The sequence below is a fragment of the Schistocerca serialis genome, chromosome 9 (assembly GCF_023864345.2).
Source record: "Schistocerca serialis cubense isolate TAMUIC-IGC-003099 chromosome 9, iqSchSeri2.2, whole genome shotgun sequence".
In the NCBI taxonomy this organism is placed as follows: domain Eukaryota; kingdom Metazoa; phylum Arthropoda; class Insecta; order Orthoptera; family Acrididae; genus Schistocerca; species Schistocerca serialis.
The window spans coordinates 439,221,977-439,245,555 of NC_064646.1; the positions used below are offsets into that span (position 1 = coordinate 439,221,977).

Consider the following 23,579-nt stretch of genomic DNA (forward strand, 5'->3'; position numbering starts at 1 on the left):
TGAACAGCTGTTGGTTCATTTCTTTACAAGTACATATTTCTCTGATTTTATTGCCATGCTTCATGTACAATGTATGTTTGGGAGGAAGTAGTGTATTTCTTGGGTAGTCCGTAAATATTTAGAAGTCTTTGCATTACGCAGCATGCTTTTTTTGTGAATAAACTTACTTCAGATTCATTTAAGTGATCTGTGTTTCATCTTTTTTCCATTGATTTAAATTTTATTTTTCCTGATAAATTACTTCAGATACATACTCCTTAACAGTTTTTTTTCTGATTCCAGTGATAGATAATAGCTTAGCCAAAGATTACTCACATTTTCTCAAATATTTGTTTTGCTTAGGTTGAAGTTCAGCAGTCAGTCTTCACATCAGATTTCTTAACCTGCAAGTTTTCCTGCACTTCACAATAATTTTATAATTATGTGGACTCCTTGTAGAAAACTGTGTCGTCGGTGAATAGCTATGGAGATCGAATAATATCATCTATCACGTTATTCTTACGTGTCATAGATAATAATCGTAATTTAGCACTTTCTTGAGATGCACCCCAGGATACCATAGATTGTTACAATTTTTGTCCATTAAGAAGTTCTGTACCCGTTTTGGGATAGCACTCATGTAGCCATATGAAACTATTCATGGCCTAACACAAAATTTCAATTTCAGATTGCCTCTTCCTTGATCAGGAAAGTAGGAGACGCGATACTGGCGGAAGTAAAACTGTGAGGATGGGGCGTGAGTCATGCTTGGGTAGCTCAGATGGTAGAGCACTTGCCTGCGAAAGGCAAAGGTCCTGAGTTTGAGTCTCGGTCCGGCACACAGTTTTAATCTGCCAGGAAGTTTTTTTTACCTCTTTCTTGCTTTTCTACAATGTCTGCTGCATGCCATTCTCAACTGGTACCACAGTTAAAAAGATTATAACCAAAACCTGCAGGTTGGTTGGACTCAAAAAATTTCCGAAATCGTTCTCCACTACACCCTTTATCCCGGGGGCGCTAGTTCATCAGAATTCGCAGGAAAGGCTGTGGAGGTTGGAAATGTAGGGGAGAGATTCTGTTAGGTTCAGGCTGGATGCCTGGTCCATGAGACATGTTCAGAGAGCTCTGTCGACAGAGCACTGCCGTTGTAGGGTAAAGAGTTTTAAAATGTCAAAAATGTAACCTGCTGTCTGGTTTACAGTAGCAGGTCATGGAAACACTTATACAAATGTGAAATTTTGAACAGTATGCAGAGTACGGGAGTATATAATATATTCACATTGTGATTATTTCAGCTTACTTATATTCAGTATGCACTTGATGAAAGTCACCGAACTGCCCGTCCAAAGGAATTGTGGACCACCAAATACAGAACAAATTAATTGGAATCTAATCTACATCAAAAAATTAACATAAATTTTAAAGAAAAATATAAAATCTAATTATTATATTACCAAAATATTACTGCTGTGAACCAGTTGCAGACTCTGAATGACTCAAGCCCTACCACTCGTTCAATTAAACTACAAACTATTCCTTAACAGCTACATCAGACTCACATTATCAAATATAGCTTGGTAAAACTCAAGTCTGATGGCGTCCATATACCACTATTGAAATATCACTTTCAATTACTAACTTTACACAAAAAAATGTAATTAATAATGATACTTTTGGATTTTGTGTCAATAGAATTCATGTACAGTGATTACAGAGTTCACAGTAAGTACATTATGTTATCTTTCATGCACTTCAGGACCGTCTGGTGAGTGTTATTTGCTGTAGTTTTCATTCTCCTGCACTGTAGAACTGCATCGTGTAGAATGCCTGCAATTGTAAATAAAGACCACCCCATGAGTGATACACAAAACATGTTTCACACTGACCTACCTGTTGGATGATGCCCAAAAAGTGATGTGTTCTTGTCCTTGAAAATGTCTTGTATAGTGTTGTGCAGTCCAGCTTTCATGTTATCTTCAGAATTCGATCACTGAATTTTGCTTTTTGCTAACCTGTCATCTTTGTGCCATGTTCCTTTATCAGAGACTACAGTTTTTATATTGTTATTGCTCCCTGTCCTGTCAGCATCATAAGTGGGGCATTGCAGTACATCATTTTCTGGTGTGCCCAGTACACAGCAGTCGTGTAGGATTGTTTTTCACTTCTTAATCCTATGTGAGTATACTGCATAGGGGCCATGCCCCATAAGAATATGAATAATTCCCTGATTGTGGATAATGTAATCCACCTTCATTCTTTCCATGATCATTGGGAAAATTTCACCCACCCTATGACTCACATCTGATGTGTTCCAGTCACGTTGCTGTTTGTCTAACTTCCACTACTTCAGTCGTGTATTAGTGTCAACATTAGACCCTACTGTTTGTTGGAGATTAGCTTAGTTTCCAACCCACACCGAATAACATGCTGCCTTGTATCGATCTGTGACATCCACAGGAAAGATGCCTGATGTGACAAATAGTGTCCTGGTGGGAATGGTACCGAAGGCCCCCGCCAACCACAGGTACACATCCTTCACTACCTGTCATCGGATGGTTGTATACTGCTGATGACACAGCCAGTACACTCACACACTTGCCGCGTCCGCAGCTCATGGTCTCACGGTCGCGTTCTCGCTTCACGAGCATGGGGTCCCAGGTTCGATTCCCGGTGGGGTCAGGGATTTTCACCTGCCTCGAGATGACTGTGTGTTTGTGTTGTCCTCATCAATTCATCATAATTCATAAAACTGGCGAGATTGGATTGAGCAAAGCTTGGGAATTTGTACGGTTGCTGATAACCGCGCAGTTGAGCACCCCACAAACCAAACGTCGCACACTTGCCGTGAAACCAACTATGGAGAAGAAAATGGCATTGTGGTGGAATCTCGTAGCATGCAGGGGAAGTTTGCTGGATCTACACATGCTATCTTCTGCATAATCTTATGTGTTTCTTGCCTAGCTTGAACTCTGTTATCCAAGAAAGTTCTTCTTTCATCCAACAACACTCCCAAGTAATGTATTGCATTGCTGCGATGTATAGGAGACCAATCCAAGGTTATTGTAGGATTTTTTGTAGATTATGCATGCTCTTTTAATAAAACGTAAGTGGTCTTTTATGTGCAGCTATAACTAATTCATTAACTGTTTAATCATGATTGCATTCACTGCATCAAAACTTTGACTATTTAGTTTAATCTACTCACACAGGCAAATGCACACAGAAACTGCCTCTGGCCTTCGGGGCCAGCTGAACCTACTGATGCCGGGTGTTGGCTTCGTGCCAAGATGTAATAATTATATTTTAATATTGACCAACTAGGATCACGTAACCATTTCATTTCACTTCTTTCCTTGTTTCTGTTTTTCCAGTACTCCATCTCCCCATCTCCATCTACTCTCTGCATACAATGTTGTCTTTTCCTTTCTTGTATTCATGTCGTTCCCAATTTCTAATTTCTTTTGCATTGAAGGCCCCCTAAATTTAATATTTTATTCTTGAAAAGATTTCTGTCTGTTATTTCTGATTCTTTGGTGTTGTTTCGTTCTAGGTATGTCCTTATTTCTGTAATCCATGCTATTGTCGATTTCTTCTTCCGAAATACAGGAATATTTGTACTGTGAATCTGTTCTCATTCATTCAGTAGAGGTGTTCAAAAAAGATTAGAAGTTTAGCAATTATGTCTGATATTTTCTCATTTTCCAGCAATCTGTAGTTTGTATTCCACCCATTATTTTTTTGACTATCCATATTTCAGATACCTCTATTCTGTCCAGCTTATAGGCCATTGTTAGGCATTCACATGCATATAAACAATATGGTCGTACCACTGTGGTATAGTGTGTTAGTTTGGTTTTTCTAGATAAGCATTTTTTATTGTAAATGTTCTTTGTCAAACCATGTGCTCCCTCCATTTTTTAACTCTTACATCTACTGCATATTTGTCTAGTTCATTCTGTTGTATATTTCCTCTGAGATATTTGAATTTACTTTCTTGCTATATTTCACACATCTGTATTTTTATGAATTTTGGTGCATTTTTTTAATACACACATCAAAAAAAGTTTTGCATCCCTCCGGTTCCCAGAACTAATGATAGACATTGACTGTAGATATTGTATCACAGACACAGTCCCTTTGACTGTTCAGAGATGTCACTAAACCTGCCCAAAGATGTAAACAACCATGCATGAGCAACGCCTTTTAGATGGAGAGGGTCCGACAGCCGATCAGTTCCAGTCATTCCAACAGGAAGGAGGTACACAGCTCGTGTTGTTTGTAGTTCAACCAAGCCTAGATGGTCAATACCATGGTTCAATCACGTCCACATTGTTACTTTGTGCCAGGAAGGGCTCTCAACAACAGAAGTGTCCAGGCGTCTTGGAGTGAATCAAAGCAATGTTGTTCGGACATGGAGGAAGTATAGAGTGTCAGGAACTGTCAATGACATGCCTCGCTTAGGCCGTCCAAGGGCTACTACTGCAGTGGATGACCACTACCTACGAATTATGGCTCAGAGGAACCCTGACAGCAATGTCACCATGTTGAATAATACTTTTTGTGCAGCCACAGGATGTCGTGTCACAACTCAAACTGTGCGCAATAGGCTGCATGATGCACAACTTCCATGCAGCACGGTACAGATGGGCCCAACAACTTGCCAAATGGACCGCTCAGGATTGGCATCATGTTCTCTTCACCGATGAGTGTCGCATGTGCCTTCAAGCAGACATTCATCAGAGACGTGTTTGGAGGCAACCCGGTCAGGCTGAATGCCTTACACACTGTCCAGCGAGTGCAGGAAGGTGGGGCTTCCCTAATGTTTTGGGATGGCATTGTGTGGGGCTGACGTACGCCCCTGGTGGTGATGGAAGGCACCGTAACGGCTGTACGATACATGAATGCCATCCTCCGACTGATAGTGCAACCATATTGGCAGCATATTGGCAAGCCATTAGTCTTCATGGATGAAAATTCGTGTCCCTATCATGCACATCTTGTGAATGACTTCCTTCAGGATAATGACATGACATGAACCCTATCGAACATGCCTGGGATAGACAGAAAAGGGCTGTTAATGGACGACGTGACCCACCAAGCACTCTGAGGGATCTACGCTAAATCGCCATTGAGGAGTGGGACAATTTGGACCAACAGCACCTTGGTGAACTTGTGGATTGTGTGCCACGATGAATACAGGTATGCATCAATGCAAGAGAACATGCTACTGGGTATTAGAGGTACTGGTGTGTACAGCAATCTGGATCACCACCTCTGAAGGTCTCGCTATATGATGGTACAACATGCAGTGTGTGGTTTTCATGGGCAACAAAAAGGGCTGAAATGATGTTTATATTGATCTCTATTCCAATTTTCTGTACAGGTTCTGGAACCAAGCCGATGCAAAACTTTTTTTGATGTGTGTATTTGTCATGAAATTTTGAGACCAATACTATTTGTTGTTTCCTCCAGAAGGTTTATTTGAGTGACTGTGTCTGTCAGATTATCTGCAAATATTGCAAAATTGTCTGCAAAAACCAGGCAGTTTACCTAAATTCCATTTGTTTCCCTTCCCAAAATTATTAGCTCAATTTTGTGATTCTTTAGCTCCAAAATCCATATCCTTTCAATTTTTTGTGCATTATAGCTAAACAGTAAAGGTATAAACCATCTCCTTGTCTAATACCAGTTGTTATTGCAGCTGGCTGGGGTAGTGCTCCCATAAATTTGATTTTAGGTATTGTCTTTGTGAGAGTTTCATGAATTATGTTTGCTGGTTTTACTTTAACACTCTATTCTGTAATGATTTTATCTCTTGTCTCTGTCTATGGAATCAAATGCTTTTGTGAAATCAATAAATGATACTAATATCTGTTGTAGAATTTTAGAACATGTTTTTTGCTCGCGTATCATGTCGTTTCTGGAAGCCCAGAATCTACTCTGTAGGAATCAACATGGATTCCGGAAACAGCGATCGTGTGAGATCCAACTCGCTTTATTTGTTCATGAGACCCAGAAAATATAAGACACAGGCTCCCAGGTAGATGCTATTTTCCTTGACTTCCGGAAGGCGTTCGATACAGTTCCGCACTGTCGCCTGATAAACAAAGTAAGAGCCTACGGAATATCAGACCAGCTGTGTGGCTGGATTGAAGAGTTTTTAGGAAACAGAACACAGCATGTTGTTCTCAATGGAGAGATGTCTACAGATGTTAAAGTAACATCTGGCGTGCCACGGGGGAGTGTTATGGGACCATTGCTTTTCACAATATATATAAATGACCTAGTAGATAGTGTCGGAAGTTCCATGTGGCTTCTCTGTAGTATACAGAGAAGTTGCAGCATTAGAAAATTGTAGCGAAATGCAGGAAGATCTGCAGCGGATAGGCACTTGGTGCAGGGAGTGGCAACTGCCCCTTAACATGGACAAATGTAATGTATTGCAAATACATAGAAAGAAGGATCCTTTATTGTATGATTATATGATAGCGGAACAAACACTGGTAGCAGTTACTTCTGTAAAATATCTGGGAGTATGCATGCGGAACGATCTGAAGTGGAATGATCATATAAAATTCATTGTTGGTAAGGCGGGTACCAGGTTGAGATTCATTGGGAGAGCCCTTAGAAAATGTAGTCCATCAACAAAGGAGGTGTCTTACAAAACACTCGTTCGACCTATACTTGAGTATTGCTCGTCAGTGTGGGATCCGTACCAGATCAGGTTGACGGAGGAGATAGAGAAGATCCAAAGAAGAGCGGCGCGTTTCGTCACAGGGTTATTTGGTAAGCGCGATAGCGTTATGGAGATGTGAAGCAAACTCAAGTGGCCGACTCTGCAAGAGAGGCGCTCTGCATCGCGGTGTAGCTTGCTGACCAGGTTTCGAGAGGGTGCGTTTCTGGATGAGATATCGGATATATTGCTTCCCCATACTTATACCTCCCAAGGAGATCACTAACGTAAAATTAGAGAGATTCGAGGGCGCACGGAGGCTTTCCGGCAGTCGTTCTTCCCGCGAATCATACGTGACTGGAACAGGAAAGGGAGGTAATGACAGTGGCACGTAAAGTGCGCTCTGCCACACACTGTTGGGTGGCTTGCGGAGTATAAATGTAGATGTAGATATAGGTTTGCTGGTTAACACTGTGGCAAATTAATGGTTTTAGGTTAAATATCTGTTCTGTGCAGAATCTTCCCTTTCGAAAACCTCTCTCATATTCTCCCAGTTGGTTGCCTAAAGTTTCTACCACTCTGTCCAGGAGCATTTTGGATAATATTTCATGTGCCACTGGGAGAAGTGACACTCTTCTAAAATTGTTGACATTTTGTGTAGCAGATGGATTAACACAATTTTCCTCTCTTCTGGAATCTTTTCAGTTTTCCAAATGTTCTCAAAAAACAGTTCTAGATCATTTAATAATCTTTGGTTCTGACCATTTCAATAATTTTGTTTCAATGTGGAGCCTTCACCACTTGCGTTATTGTTTTTGTGTGATTTGATGGCTTCATGAATTTCATGCTTTGTTGGTGTTCATGGTGTTCACAAATAGAGAAAAGGAATAACACACAGATATATTCATAGATGAAATAAGACTGGAAGAAATTACCAGTAACAAATTTTTGGGGATTACAGTTGACAATAAGCTCCAGTGGAGTCAACATATAGATAATATTTGCTGTAAATTAAGCACTGCAATATTTGTTATGAAACGGCTTGCACATTATGCCAACAAGGAGCTTCTACGTACAGTGTACCATGCTCTATTTGAGCCATAACTGCAATATGGAATTACTGTTTTTGGAGAAATTCCGGCAGCATAAATACAAAAAGAATGTTTATATTGCAAAAAACGCTGTTAGGACCATCTTAACAAGAAACAAAGAGACTCATGCAGAACTGTTTTCCATAGTCTAAAAATACTGATATTTCCACCTTTGTACATTTACGGAATAATAATATCATTAATAAAAGGAAATCCACTACTAGAAAGAAGTTCAGATGTATATACAGTTGAAACAAGAAATAAAGGCCAGCTGAGAAATATACACCACCAACTCTGAGTTGCTGAAAGAGGTCCTTGATACTCAGGTGTCAGACTCATAAAGTGCCTTCCAAAGAGTTTACTGGACAATGTGTGCAAAAAGACTTTCCAGAAACTTATAAAGGATTCCTTAATGGGAAAAGAATTTTATAGTGTAGAAGAGTATGTGTATCAATGAATAAAAAATGATATTACTGTTATGGAAGTACTGTAACTAATTGAACATACTATGATATGTAAATAACTTGAGAATACTGAGAGAAAAATGTAAATATGAGTATAATGTAGTATGTAAATAATTTTCAAGACCTAAAAAACAGTTGAAAAATGTATGCAACATAATTATAAGTATTGCCACTTTGATGAATTTATAAATAGGTTAAATATTGCAAGAAAATAGGTTTTAGTTGACTTGTTCTATATTACAAGTACACACTTGTAGAAAACGTAATCAGATGGGACCAAATAAAAATAAATAAATCAATCAATCAATAAAATCTTCCTCCAGATTTTGTGATATTGCTGCAAATTCCAGTTTAATTCTTGTAACTGGACAGTTTAAGAGCCTGTCAAAAAAATTTTCTACTATTTTGCAAATTTTCTTTGTTATTTAATCCTATTTTACCATTTTCAACTTTGAAACAGATACCTGCAGCTCGATACCCTTCACATACATATTTAAAAGTCTGGTAAAAATTTCTAGCACTAGTTTTGCCAAAATTTTCTTGTATGCCCATAAGCTGAGTTTCTTCAAATGTTCTATTGATTTTTGGATTATTTTTTATGTTTCTTTTCCTGATTGTCTGAATTCTCTAAATGTATGGTGTGGGTTTGCACGCGTGCGCGCGTGGCCCCCCCCCCCCCCCCCCCCACACACACACACACACACACACACACACACACACACACACACCTCCATTTTCTCCAATTTTGTGCTCTTTGTTCTAGTGCCTCTTCACATGCTTTATTCCATCATTATTCTTGGCCAGTGCTAAAGTTTTCTCTGCTGCTTTGTACCTGAAGTTCGTGCCAATCAACTTGTTTTCTTGTCTCAGTATCTTCTCTAATTTTTTTTCTCTATATTTTCAATTATAATATTAGGTGTAGTTGTGTTGTATCTAATTACTTTCCTGGTTGTATTTTGTGTTTTAGCTGGTAGAAATCATTTTTTAATCTTAGAGAGATAATGACCTCACTCAAATTACCCATTTCTGATTATTGCAATGTTCACAATTTCCGTGATATGTCTTTTAGATATGGGTTTATGATCCAATTGAAATTCTCCTAGGTTTGTAGATATTGAAATTTTGGCTTTTCTTGGCATTTTGCAAAAATGTGTGGACATCAGTTTTAACTGGAACATTTTACACATATCGATCGATATTCCGTCATTTCTGTTTATTCTTTAAGTCTGCTGGGTCTTCACCTGTTGTATTCCTAAATTTCTTTTCCTTTCAAAATTGTGCATTAAAGTCGCTGAGAAGTATTTTAACATTTTTTTGGTTATGTTGGAGATTTCAGATTCTAAAAGATCCCAAAATTGATTTACATGCTACACATTTCTTCCGTTATCATTTATAGGTGCATGTAACAATGAAAACAGTCAATTATTGATAAAATTATTTAATTGGGTAGATAAAAAGTCTACTCACTAAGTGGCAGCAGAACACACACATAAAAGGCTGTTGTGATTGGCAAGCTTTGAGAGCCAGTGGCTCCTCCTTCAGGCAGAAGGGTTGAAGGGGAAGGAAGGAGGGCAAAGGAAAAGGACTGAAGAGATCTAGGAAAAGGGATAGATTTTGGGAAAGTCACCTAGAACCGTGGGTCAGGCGAGACTTACCTTACGGGATGAGAAGGAAAGACTGATTGTTGGGAACTGCCTCAGACACAATATGAAAACCTGCGAGCTTAAAGATGGAAGACAGAGATTACTACTAAAACATCATGCATGAGTTAATAAGAGTGGGAAGCTAAGGGCATTGTAAGTAACGGAGGTGGGAGGAGGCGGTGAAAAATAGATGGGAAAGACAATGAAAGATGTAGAAAACTAAAACGGAGTGAAGCAAAGAGTAGTTACAGTGAAGAAAAGATGAGACAGAAGAAATTAATGTAAATTAAGGCCAGGTGGATAGCGAGAACCAAGGACATTTTGTAGTGGTAATTCCCACCTGCAGAGTTTGAGAAACAAGTCCTTGGTTCTCGCCAACTGGTGGTAATTGCCTAATTACAACCCTCTTTTATTTGTGTGTTCTGTCACTGCTTGGTGAGTAGATTTTTTATCTATCCAGTTAAATTATGTTGTTTAAATTCCTTCTGAATCATATTATAATGTTGTTACATAGCAAATTTGCAGTACCCATTACTTATGCAACTGCATAATATATATTGAGAATTCTCATCATTCCATTCATTTTTAAAGGGTTGCGATGATACATAAATAGACTGCCTCTTTCTATCCAAATAGCCGCAGTTACCCCAGCCTCAGTCTATGGTAACATACTATCCCCACACCCTCCACCCAACAGTTTCCAGCCCTTCTGCCCTATCATCTCCCCATTCTCATGTCCCACCCTGTTTATCTGCAGCCCTCTACCATTGCATCCACCTGTCTTACCCACTCCTTTCCTTTTTTTCTCCATCTCCCTGCCCCACAACCTCCTGACCCGTGCAGTACTATCCCTTCACCTTCCCCACCCCCTCCAAATTCCTGCTTGTATCCCACGTGATGTTGCGTTCTGGCCTGAGATGCTGGTGTTGGTGGTCACGTGCGCGCGCGTTTTTGTGTGTGTGTGTGTGTGTGTGTGTGTGTGTGTGTGTGTGTGTGTGTGTGTGTGTGTGTTTTACTGATGAAGGCTGTAGGCTGTATGTGAGTGTCTTTTAATCCTGTCTATCTGCAACTAGACATGTCTTCTTTACGGTAAGTAGCAATCTATCTTTTCCCAAGTTCTTGATATTCCTACCTGGAGTTTTCATTGTTTGAATATTTATGCAGCTTCTCTCATATAGTATGTCATTACAGATAATTGCATCATCTGCAAAAATCCTGATGTTACTGTTAATATTGTCTGCAAGATCATTGATATACATGAACAGCAAGGATCCCGACACACTACCCTGGGGCACACCCGATGTTACTTCTACATCTGACAATGACTCTCCATGCTGGGTCCTCCCTACCAAAAAGTCATCAATCCAGTCACAAATTTCACTTGATACCCCATATGATTGCACCTTTGACAATAAGTGTAGGTGCGGTACTGAGTCAGATGCTTTTTGGAAATCAAGAAACACTACATCTACATGGTTGTCTTGATCCAAAGTTTTCTGTATGTCATGTGAGAAAAGTGAGAGTTGAGTTTCACGTGATCGGTGTTTTTGAAATCCATGTTGGTTGGCACTGAGGAGGTCATTTGTTCAAGACACCTCATTTTGTTTGAGCTCAGAATATGTTCAGATTCTACAACAAATTGATGTCAAGGATATTGGACACCAGTTTTGTGGGTCACTTCTACTACCCTTCTTGTAGACAGTTGTGACCTCTGCCTTTTTCCAAGAACTGGGCACAGTTTGTTGTTCAAGGGATCTACTGTAGATTTAGTTAGAAGAGGAGCTAACTCAGCTGCAAATTCAGTATAGAATCTGACAGGGATCCGTTTCTCAACACCACTGACACTAATACGTTTTTCATTCATCTTTGCAGTGTTACAAGAATTAAAGTGGAGCAATTCTCTTGGGTTTTCCTTTGTAAAGCAGCATTTGAAAAGGGAGTTAAGCTTTCAGCTTTGGCTTTGCTACTCTGTTTTCAGTTCCTGTCTCGTTCATGAGGGACTGGACACTAACTTTGGTGCCGCTAACAGTCATTACACACGACCAGAATTTCTTTGGATTTTGTGAAATGTCATTTGACAATATTCTGCTATGATAGTCATTGATGGCATCATGCATTGTTGTTTTGATGGCCAAACACGTTTCATTCAGCATCTCTGTCTACTTCCCTGTGCTTTGTTTTACACGTACATGTTGTTTTCAACACAGCAACAGAAACACATTTACATGGCAATATTGTGCTCATAAAAAACCATGAATGGACAGAAAAATTTTCTTTTGGAGGCTACATGAAGTATTTGTACCGGCTGGGAGAAAGCTGAAAAAGAAAAAGGCTCCACTGGAATCTATTATAATTGATTATGCTCCCAGTCATCTTTAGGATGTGGCTGTAAATCCTGATGTTATGCAAGCACCTTTCCACCCAACGTAACAGGCATGATTCAGCCCATGAGCTAGGGAATTTTGGAACCAATTAAACATCATTATCAACATGCACATCTTGTCTCTTTGTTGAACAAATGTGAAAATGACTGTGTTGAAGGTGTAGAAAACAATCAACTTAAGTGATGTTGTTTTCTAAACTGCAGAAGCATAGGATAAAGTGGAAAACACTACCATAATGAAGAGTTGGAAAAAAGTGTAGCTAACCATTGATACAGATTTAAAGTCAATACTGTGCAACAACAATGAGCCAGTCAATTTGGAATCATCCATTGCTGACTCTTTGTACATTGACATGCTCCACAAGCTTCCAGGAGGAGGAGAAACTGGTGAAGATGATATTGCTGAGTGGCTGAATAAGGAAAACTGAGAGATATACCAAACTTAAAAACATATGAAGAAATAATCAAAAGTGTACACAAAAGTAATGATGAAAGTGATGAAGAAAAGGACATACGAGGAGAGAGCTTGAAGAGTTCTCACACTACTGGTGCAGAAGCTGCAGACATCTTCTTGGAGTTCATTATACAACAACCAGGTACATGCAGTACCAATATAGCACTTGCAAAGCATTGCATGAAAAAGTATCCCACTGTTGCATATCATCATTGCAACAACTAAAAATTTAGGCCATGTTTCACAATGAGTGAAACTTGTGTGTATGTACACACTCAAGGATAAGTCTTCTATGAAAATGAATGTATCTTTGAATTTAATAAAGTATGGCCCCTATGTGTTTAAACTAAGTTTCAGACATAATAATCTGGGACATTCACTAACCCAGCACCAAATGACCAGATTAGCGAGAGTCCAGTGTAATAACAACAATAATTTCTACAGGGCGTGAGTCATGCTTGGGTAGCTCAGTTAGTAGAGCACTTGCACGCAAAAGGCAAAGGTCCCGAGTTTGAGTCTCACAGTTTTAGTCTGCCTGGAAGTTTCATATCAGTGCACATTCCGCTGCAGAGTGAAAATCTCATTCTGGAAACATCCTCCAGGCTGTGGCTAAGCCATGTCTCCGCAATATCATTTCTTTCAGGAGTGCTAGTCTTGCAAGGTTCGCAGGTGAGCTTCTGTAAAGTTTGAAAGGTAGGAGACGAGGTAATGGTAGAAGTAAAGCTATGAGGACAGGGCATAAATCGTGCTTGGGTAGCTCAGTTGGTAGAGCACTTGGCCACGAAAGGCAAAGGTCCCGAGTCTGGCACACAGTTTTAATCTACCAGGAAGTTTTAATAATTTCTACTAGCTGTTGAACAGTCAGGTATTGTGTAGTGTCCTTCAAAGCAAGTCAGCAGGTAATGAAATGGGAAAGTAAAGAAGGTGTTCTATCCTGTCAGCCTGTTCTGCGTGCCTCCCTCCACTCCTAAACTTGCCCTTTCACATTGTTATAGTGTCTTCTGTGTCAGCAGAATGAAAATCATTTGAGAAAATAGCATTTTACTTTAGCAATTGCCTGCCAATATTACACAAAACCATTGAAAAGTGGCATCCTTTGCTGAAAATGAAGGCATCATGCTGGCAGCAACTGTGTGTGTATTAAGTGTGATGGGATGTCTGTGTCAAGAGTGGTTATCTGTTTTGGACCTTTGTTATGCTGCTTGGGTGACGGATGCTTCAGGAATGATACACTGACATAGTGTGTCTACAGTCAGTGGGGTGTGAAGAAAGCATCTCATTGGCAGTGAAGAAGCTAACACAATGAATGGGAGAGCTATTGTTATTGTCCTGATCACCACCTTCAATGCTCCACAGAGCCTAGAACACGGTTTGAATTAGAGTCTGAGTTTGTGCACCTGGTTTTTGGAGGCACTCGAATTAACAATTTTTATTTGGTAGGCTGTGAGTTTCTTTCTTCCTTGTAGGTGACTGTTTTGCCTGGGATAGAGGACGGTGAAAGGAATGAGCTGTTCTGTGTTCACATAGAATGATTGAGAGAAAACTGGAAAAATTTGACATCTGGTAGGCTAAAATAGAAATGGAAACTGCCGTATTCCAGTTCTGTGCAAAGTACAGTTTAATTGATGATATCCCACCTTTTCATATTTGTTTCACACTTCCAGCATTTATGACTTTAATTAAAAGTATTCCTTTCTGTTATACAGCTGTATCTTAAAACTGTTAGTATGGTTACACATTACATGCAAGTCTTTCCATAATGTGCTGCACTATTTGTGCTACAGGTTTATTGTCTATTACCGAACATAGCGAACAGTATTGAAAGTGTTGCATTTAGGCTGTAACTTAGTTTTTGGTATATGATTAGAATTTGCATCTTCTTTTGTGTTAAGTTAGATTTTATCATTGTAATGAAATAAAACTTTTTCACTATTTCAGTTACTGATGATGTCTTGCTTGCTCTTCATTCACTATATGGTAATCCATTTGAGCGAGCTTTGGAACTCCTTGAAAAAAATTGTGTTGTTTTTTTACGAACAACGAATAAATTAAGATATGTTATACAGGTAAAGGTGAGGTGAGGTAATAGGGGCCTATAATATGAGCTTTTTAAGAATTACTGTACTAAAAAGAAAAACAAAATTTACAGGTAACAGGGAGTTCGGGGACACCATACACCGTTTTTCCATCAGTTAACTACTGCTCTTGCCCTGCATATCGTTATCATGTAGCTGGAACCCAGACTGACTTGACGTGTAAGCATGTTCTTGCAGGAAAGCTCTGTGAAATAATGGGTAAAGGCAGAGAAGTGGTTGTGTCAGCAAATGAAATGATAAGAATCCTCTGTAGTGCAGCAAAACTTGACACCAAATAGACTTGGCAATATTGCTATTGCCAAAGAGATTTGGTAGTGTAAGATTCTTCTTTAATGATTGCCTACATTAATATAAGGTACCATCCAAAATATTGTGTAGTATTCACAAAGAAAGTGAACACCATTGTAACTATAATAATTTACAGTGTAATCACTTCCACATCAGTCCTAAAATGATATGTAAGTTGTTTACTGTCTTATATTATTATTGTCAGTGCAGTTGAAAGTATCATACTGTAGTAATTTGTTGCCATAGATGTCATGGGCATTGTTTAATTCTGAAAATACATTTCACAAATGGGATTGTAGCCTGTTCCAACATATGATGTAACATGGAGTTTATTCATTTATCCTTCTATTGACAATATGCTCTGTTTGTATGTCATCTGAATTTGTACATCTATTAAATATACACTGTTTAAATAAACACAATTTTTATGTCAATTTAACATGTTTGTACAGCTTGTATCTCTGTTCTTTTGTAAATCTTAATTAGACTTCGTTTATTTAGCATTTACATACATATTGTTCAAAATACAATTATGCCAAATGAACTATTGCTGAGACCACGTTATCATATATCACTGGAGAATTAATTTAGTAATTCCAAGGATTATATTTAATTTAATACTGAAGTTTCATAAGTTCATCAATGCTATAGATGATGTTGACTTATCAGCATGTTTTTAGTTATCTTTTGAAACTGCATAGTTCTGAAATACTCTTGAGTCTGAGGCAAAATATTGAATAAAAGTTTTGGTTAATATAGTACATGTTTTTATCTTGTCTGTGCATTTCCCTACAAAAATCTTCTTTGTTTCTTATGATCCTACTGTTTAATACTACTGTAATCCCATAAGACTTCAAGGAGACTATGCATACATGCTGGCATAGTCAAGATTTTAAGTTCTTTAAATAATTTCCTACGCAATTAACTTTTGGAGACAAAATTTTGTGTTTCTACACACCTCATCTGGGGTTTAAAGGTTTGGTGTGCCATGCTCATGTTACCCCAGAACAGAACCCTGTACCTTAGTTAATCTGTGTTTCAGCAAGTGATATGCACACAACAGTGTTTCTATATTACATTACGTCTTGAGCATTCTTAATATGTAACAATTCACCAAGCAGCGGCAGAACACATCACTATTGTGACTTTAACAATAATTGATTGTTTTCGTTGCTAATATAGTAATAATATTTAGTTGGTTTCCTGTTTAGTATTTCATTGTAACTTTCCCTATTAAATGAGCATCTATCCTTACTGCTAAGAATTACTTCAATGTATTGGTGTGCCACTAGTGATATGAACTGTATCACTCTCTTTAACTGTAATTACATATTGTAATATTCGCGGTGACATAATGCATTAACATGTGATAGGATGTAGTTAATTAAATTAATTGTTAATTAAACAAAACTGTCCATCTGAAGTTGAGGGACTAAAATGGTTTGTGGCATAAATAAATAGTAGAAGAGACTTTGTGCAATGAATTTTATCTGGCATTTGTTTTGTAACCATCATGAACTTAAACTAAAATCAAACATGGATGATGATAAATGAAATGAGTCATACTGTCCAGGTATTTAAACTTTATTGGTTGTCCTCAGTTGTTTTCTTCATATCGGAAGTGTCCCAACTGGCTTCATTCTCTGGATAATCCTTAACTCACTTTTGTCCTGACCAAATGTAAGTCTGAACTCTCTTACTGTTTCTATTTGATTGCAGATTCATTACTAAAATTTTTATTTGCAGAAGAGTTGACCAGTGAAGTGACAAGTTTTAGTACCAGTGATCAGAAAAGCTAGATTTAAACCTTTGTCGCACTTTACTGGCATAGTTTTTTCATGTTTTATTTATATTATTCATCGGAAACGCTGATCAGATATCCTTGGCAAAGTAATATTAAGGTTCATCATTGTGTTATGAATCTCATTACAAACCAAATGGTACATTCTAACCAAATAACTTTTTGTGGATTCAAGACAATGACAGCTACATAATATTAATTGCATAAAAAGGAAAATTCTCTTGAGAAAAATGTAAAATTGTAAACATATCTGTCAGTACACTTATAAAAGTACACACACTGCTCTAGCTTAGGTATTAGCGTGCACGGAAGTCAAATGTCCACTGGAGCAAGTGGAACTGGATGGACAGTAGAGGGCGTGTCGCCACAGCACTGCACTCGCCTATGACAGTGCCACTATCTCACCACGTGACTACACCGGCCAATATTGTCCCTCACAGCCAGCATAAATACCACCACACCTTGATCACTCAGTCAGTCATGTACTTCGTCTAATTTTGTTCATTAATATCTCCACCATACTACTGTATCTCATCAGTGATTTCGCTTTCGTATTGGTTTTTCTCTTTGGTCTCAATTTTGATTGTGGCTCGTACTTGTCCTGTTGCCAGTTTTGTGTCAAAGGTTTGTCGCATTTCATTGTTGTACAGGTTGCTATTGACTTGCTCTTGTTGTGTCAGGTCCGACGTTCTGTCAGTCCAGATGCTCGACTGGGGCATGGGTTTGAGTCCTTTCCACAGGCAGTCTTCATGCCTTGTGCCGTCACCATTTCTCTCCTGTTTTCTGACATGTGCACCAGTATCTGGCCACTCATGGATATAGCACTAGCTTTTGGAACTAACATTTCCTTCCTTCAATAAGAGACTCGGATAGATTGGGAAAGGTGAAAAAGTAAGGATAACTGTCTGCCACCAGGGTAAGGGACACCCATCTATTGTGCCATCCTCTCATATTGCAGTCTGAGTGAGTTTCGCTTGCTGTATCACCTTCCCCAGTCTCTCTCTCTCTCTCTCTCTCTCTCTCTCTCTCTCTCTCTCTCCCTCCCTCTCTCTCCCTCCCTCCCTCCCCCACTCCCCCTCCCCCTCTCTCCCCCACTCCCCCTCTCCCCCCACCCAAGCTGCCCTTCTTTGATCTGTTGATCTGTTTTTCTGTCCTTTGTCAATCCTATCTAATAAGATTCCCATGCCACACTGCAATACTCCAAAAGAGGATGGACAGGTCTAGAGTAAGCAGTCTCTCACTCTCATTGCTTCCCATGTGTCATATACAACACACAGAACTGGTGATGTTTATCTGCATACAAAACCTACAGATACACCTGCCAATACTTTGCTCACCTTCAAGTTGTCATTATGTACTGCAACAAGTTTCAGTTCTTTTTGCCATCAATTACATGTAATAGAAATATTAGGTGGCTGACATACTTTTCTCCCAGTTGAAACTGAGAGGGTTAATTAGATTTGTTGTCTCTTTTAAGTGTTCTGCCAATAAAACATTGTCTTTGGTTTGCCTACCTCATGACATTTACCTGTGTGATGGGGTCCAGTATAAGCTGTTTGTAATGGATTTAGTTCAACTGACAACTTTAAATTTGTGAGATTCATTGTGGAACTGAAATTTAATGAATATTTTTAGAAGTCGTGTGGAGGACCTCACAATTTTATTGTGTATGGTCAACTGCTTCTGTTTGTACCATGCAAATATCCTGTCTAAATCATTTTGTAGTTTGTTTTGTTTGGATGACTTTATTAGATGGTAAATGACTGAATCTTCTGCAGACATACTAAGAGGACTGCTTAGATTATCTGCTAAATCTTTCATAATAGATTAACAGCAGGGGCCCCATAAAACATCCTTGGGAAATCACAGATATCACTTATAATAAATCAATGAAAATAATCAATTTTTGAATATATAATTGCATAGATAAAAAACTTAGTCACCTATCTGGGACAAGAGGAAACACACACAAATGTTAAGAAAATGTTTCTTCTCTTAAAAAGCTTTTTTTACGGTGTGCCCATGCAGCCCCACCAACAGTGAAATGTCATATCTGATGAAATGAATGTAAAGACAACAGAACAAATGTATGACCTGGCCATAAATCGACCCCAGCCCCCTCAGTCAGAAATCTGCTCTCCAATAAGTTTTCCCTGGCCCGCAGTTCTGGCAACTTTTCCAAACTCTCCCCATTTCCTTAATGTTGACAGTCCTTTTCCTTCATCCCTCTTCCTTCCTCTTCAACCCTTCTGCCAGAAGAAGGAGCCACTGGCTCCAAAAGCCTGCACATTTCCTTTAACTTTATACATGTTTTTTTTCTGCTGCTGCTATGTGAGTAGATTTTTTTTATCTACCCAATTATATCAATGATCACTTCAATTTCAATAGCTGACTTCCTATTAATTGCTATGAACTGGAGCTTCCTAATAGGATATCATGAAACTGAAAGTTGCTTGTGAGGAATGATGTCAAAAAGCTTCTGAAAACCTATGAATATGAAATCAGCTTGAGACCCCTGTCAATAGCACTCATTGCTTTGTGTGAACAGAGAGCCAGTTGTTTTTCACAAGAACAGTATTTTCTGAATCCGTGTTGGTTATGTGTCAACCAATCATTTTCTTTGAAGTATTTCATAATGTTGGAGCATAGTATATGTTCCAAAATTCTACTGCAAAACAATGTCAGTGGTATGTATCTGTAATTCAGCAGATAGTTTTTATCTCCTTGTTGCGTACTGGTGTGACCTGTGCAACTTTCCAGTTTTTAGGTCCTTCAGACAATGATAAATAATATGCCACAATATGGCAGTCAGATATTGAAATTAAAGTGCTAGTTCTTTAGATGAGATGTGCAACCTTTCTTATATGAGGTAAAATGAAGACTAGATTCAGATCTGTGTATTACTGCCTTGACAAGTCTTGTCAGTAGTGCTGGTAGCAAAGTAGTTCTTTCAGAGCCTCGGAGCTACTTCAGTTGAACAGCCAGCAAGGGAATTTTAAGCAGCCATGCTCAACCTTTGGTTAGCAACACTTACTCGAAAACCACATATATGGTAAGCCATCTATTTCACTCTTGGACACACTTTTATACAGTAAAAATATTTGTAATATATTTACACTGTACTGAATAGCCACAGTGGCAGCAAAATGTAGCAAACAGCGTGGTTCTGCAACCTTTTTATTACCCAACAAGATATAGGTATCAAGTTAAATTTTTCAAATGAAAGTAAATGATATTTGGTCTTAGATTAGTAATTATAGAGGAGTTCCACTACTCTTTAAGCACTCCCCTTAAATTATTACATTTTCAGTCAGTTGACACTAGATATTTTATGAGCAGCATAAATTAAATGAACTTTGATATATGTCCCAATACACCTGGTATGTGCAGACTTTGATGACATTGTTCCTAATTCAAGTCTTATGGCAACACACAATAGAGTATGTCCTATCTTGGAGTAGGACTTTATTGTTGAGAAAAGCATGAAATTTGGGTGCTGCATGTTCAGCCCACTGCTAGAAAATCAGGCAAACCAGTTGTATATAAATTTTAACTACAAAATTTCCTCACAGGCATACATAATTGCTGTCTTGCTGAATCAGACACACACAGACATCACTGTTATAAATGTTTGGGAAAATTAGATGTCCATCCTCATAGCTCATTTTTGGTCCTCCACTATTTCATAAAACTGCCACACTTCCAGTCACCATTTACGAATATCTATTTTAAAAAGTTCTCCTCCCATGAACCATGGACCTTGCCTTTGGTGGGGAGGCTTGCATGCTTCGGCGATACAGGTAGCTGTACCTTAGGTGCAATCACAATGGATGGGTATCTGTTGAGAGACTAGACAAATGTGTGGTTCCTGAAGAGGGGCAACAGTCTGGATGATTGACTGATCTGGCCGTGTAACATTAACCAAAACGCCCTTGCTGTGCTGGTGCAGCGAATGGCTGAAAGCGAAGGGAAACTACAGCCATAATTTTTCCCGAGGGCACGCAGCCTTACTGTATAGTTAAACGATGATGGCATCCTCTTGGGTAAAATATTCCAGAGGTAAAATAGTCCCTATTTCAGATCTCTGAGCGGGTACTACTCAGGAGAATATCATTATCAGGAGAAAGAAAACTGGTGTTCTACAGATCGGAGCATCGAATGTCAGATCTGCTAATTCGGCAGATAGGTTAGAAAATTTAAAAAGGGAAATGGATAGAGTAAAGTTAGATACAATGGGAATTAGTGAAGTTTGGTGGCAGGAGGAACAAGACTTCTTATCAGGTGAATACAGGGTTATAAATACAAAATCAAATTGGGGTGATTCAGGAGTAGGTTTAATAAAAAAAAAAGAAAACAGGAACATGGGTAAGCTACTATGAACAGCATAGTGAATGCATTATTGTAGCCAAGATTAACATGATGCACACGCCTACCACAGTTGTACAATTTTATATGCCAACTAGTTCCACAGATGATGAAGAAATTGAATAAATGTGTGATGAGATAAAATAAATTATTTAGATAGTGAAGGGAGACAAAAATTTAATAGTTACAGTGGACTGGAATTCGAAAGTAGGAAAAGAAAGAGAAGGAAAAGTAGTAGCTGAATATGGAAAGGGGGTAAGGAATGAAAGAGGAAGCTGCCTGGTAGCATAACTTAATCATGGATAACACTTGGTTTAAGAATCATGACAGAAGGTTGTATATGTGGAAGAGGCCTGGAGAACTCGAAGGTTTCAGATGAATTATATAATGGTAAGACAGAGATTTAGGAACCAGGTTTTAAATTGTAACACATTTCCAGGGGCAGGTGTGGACTCTGAACACAATCTATTGGTTATGAACTGTAGATTAAAACTGAAGAAACTGCAAAAAGATGGAAATTTAGAGAGATGGAACCTGGCTGAACTGAAAAGACCAGAGGTTGTAGAGAGTTTCAGAGAGAGCATTACGGAACAATTGACAAGAACAATGGAAAGAGAAGGCAGCAGAGGATCAAGTAGATTAAAATATGAGGGCTACTAGAAATCCTTGGGTAACAAGAGATATTGGATTTAATTGATAAAAGGAGAAAATATAAAAATGAAGCAGGCAAAAAGGAATACAAACATCTCAAAAATGAGATCAACAGTAAGTGCAAAATGGCTACGCATGGATGCCTAGAGGACAAATGTAAGGATTAGAAGCATATATCAGTAGGGGTAAGATAGATACGGCCTACAGGAAAATTAAAGAGACCTTTGGAGAAAAGAGAACCACTTGTATGAATATCAAGAGCTGAGATGGAAAACCAGTTCTAAGCAAAAAAGGGAAGCAGAAAGGTGGAAGGAGTATGTAGAAGATGTATACAAGGGTGATGTACTTAAGGGCAATATTACGGAAATGGAATAGGACATAGATGAAGATGAGATGGGAGATACAATACTGCGTGAAGAATTTGACAGAGCACTGAAAGACCTAAGTTGAAACAAGGCCCCAGGAGTAGACAACATTCCATCAGAACTACTGATAGCCTTGTGAGAGCCAGCCCTGACAAAACTCTACCATCTGATGAGCAAGATGTATGAGACAGGCGAAATACCCTCAGACTTCAAGAAGTATATAATAATTCCGATCCCAAAGAAACCATGTGTTGACAGGTGTGAAACTGTCAGCTTAATAAGTCAAGGCTACAAAATACTAACATGAATTGTGTACAGACAAATGGAAAAACTAGTAGAAGCCAGCCTTGGGGAAGATCAGTTTGGATTCTGTAGAAATATTGGAACATGTGAGGCAATACTGACCCTACGACTTATTTTAGAAGATAGATTAAGGAAAGGAGAACCTACGTTTCTAGCATTTGTAGACAGAGAGAAATCTTTTGACAATGTTGACTGGAATACTCTATTTCAAATTCCGAAGGCGGCAGGGGTCAAATGTAGGGAGCAAAAGGCTGTTTATAATTTGTACAGAAACCAGATAGTTATAAGAGTCGAGTGGCACGAAAAGGAAGCAGTGGTTGAATAGGGAGTGTGAGAGGATTGTAGCCTATCTCTGATGTTAATCAATCTGTATATTGAGCCAGCAGTAAAGGAAACAAAAGAAAAAATTAGAGTAGGAATTAAAATCCATCAAGAAGAAATAATAACTTGTAGCCTCTCTCTGATGTTATTCAATCTGTATATTGAGCCAACAGTAAAGGAAACAAAAGAAAAAATTGGAGTAGGAATTAAAATCCATGGAGAAGAAATAATAACTTTGAGGTCTGCCGATGACATTGTAATTTTGAGAGAGATATCAAAGGACCTGGAAGAGCAGTTGAACGGAATGGACAGTGTCTTGAAAGGAGGCTATAAGATAAACGTCAACAAAAGCAAAACGGGGATAATGGAATGTAGTCGAATTAAATCATGCGATGCTGAGGGAATTACATTAGGAAATTAGACACCTAAAGTAGTAAATGAGTTTTGCTATTTGAGGAGCAAAATAACTGATGGTGGTGGAAGTAGAGAGGATATAAAATGTAGTCTGGCAATGGCAAGGAAAGCGTTTCTGAAGAAGAGAAATTTGTTAATATCGAGTATTGATTTAAGTGTCAGGAAGTCGTTTCTTAAAGTATTTGTATGGAGTGTAGCCATGTATGAAAGTGAAACATGGACGATAAATAGTTTGGACAAGAAGAGAATAGAAGCTTTCGAAATGTGCTGCTACAGAAGAATGCTGAA

The 23,579-nt window shown here is 38.6% G+C and overlaps 1 protein-coding gene across 2 annotated transcripts in view; it reads left to right on the forward strand.

The window, feature by feature from the left end:
• The window catches only part of LOC126419309 (zinc finger SWIM domain-containing protein 7-like), a 59,245-nt gene extending 42,727 nt beyond the window's left edge, over nt 1-16,518 (forward strand). Inside the window, exons 2-3 of one of the 2 annotated variants that reach the window (XM_050086484.1) lie at nt 14,626-14,759; nt 14,837-16,518. In XM_050086484.1, the coding sequence (XP_049942441.1) occupies nt 14,626-14,759; nt 14,837-15,061 (359 nt within the window). In that variant the 3' untranslated portion in view covers nt 15,062-16,518. The remainder of the gene's footprint in view (nt 1-14,625; nt 14,760-14,836) is intronic. The other variant, XM_050086485.1, reaches the window with a different exon arrangement.
• Nucleotides 16,519-23,579: the final 7,061 nt, after the last annotated feature.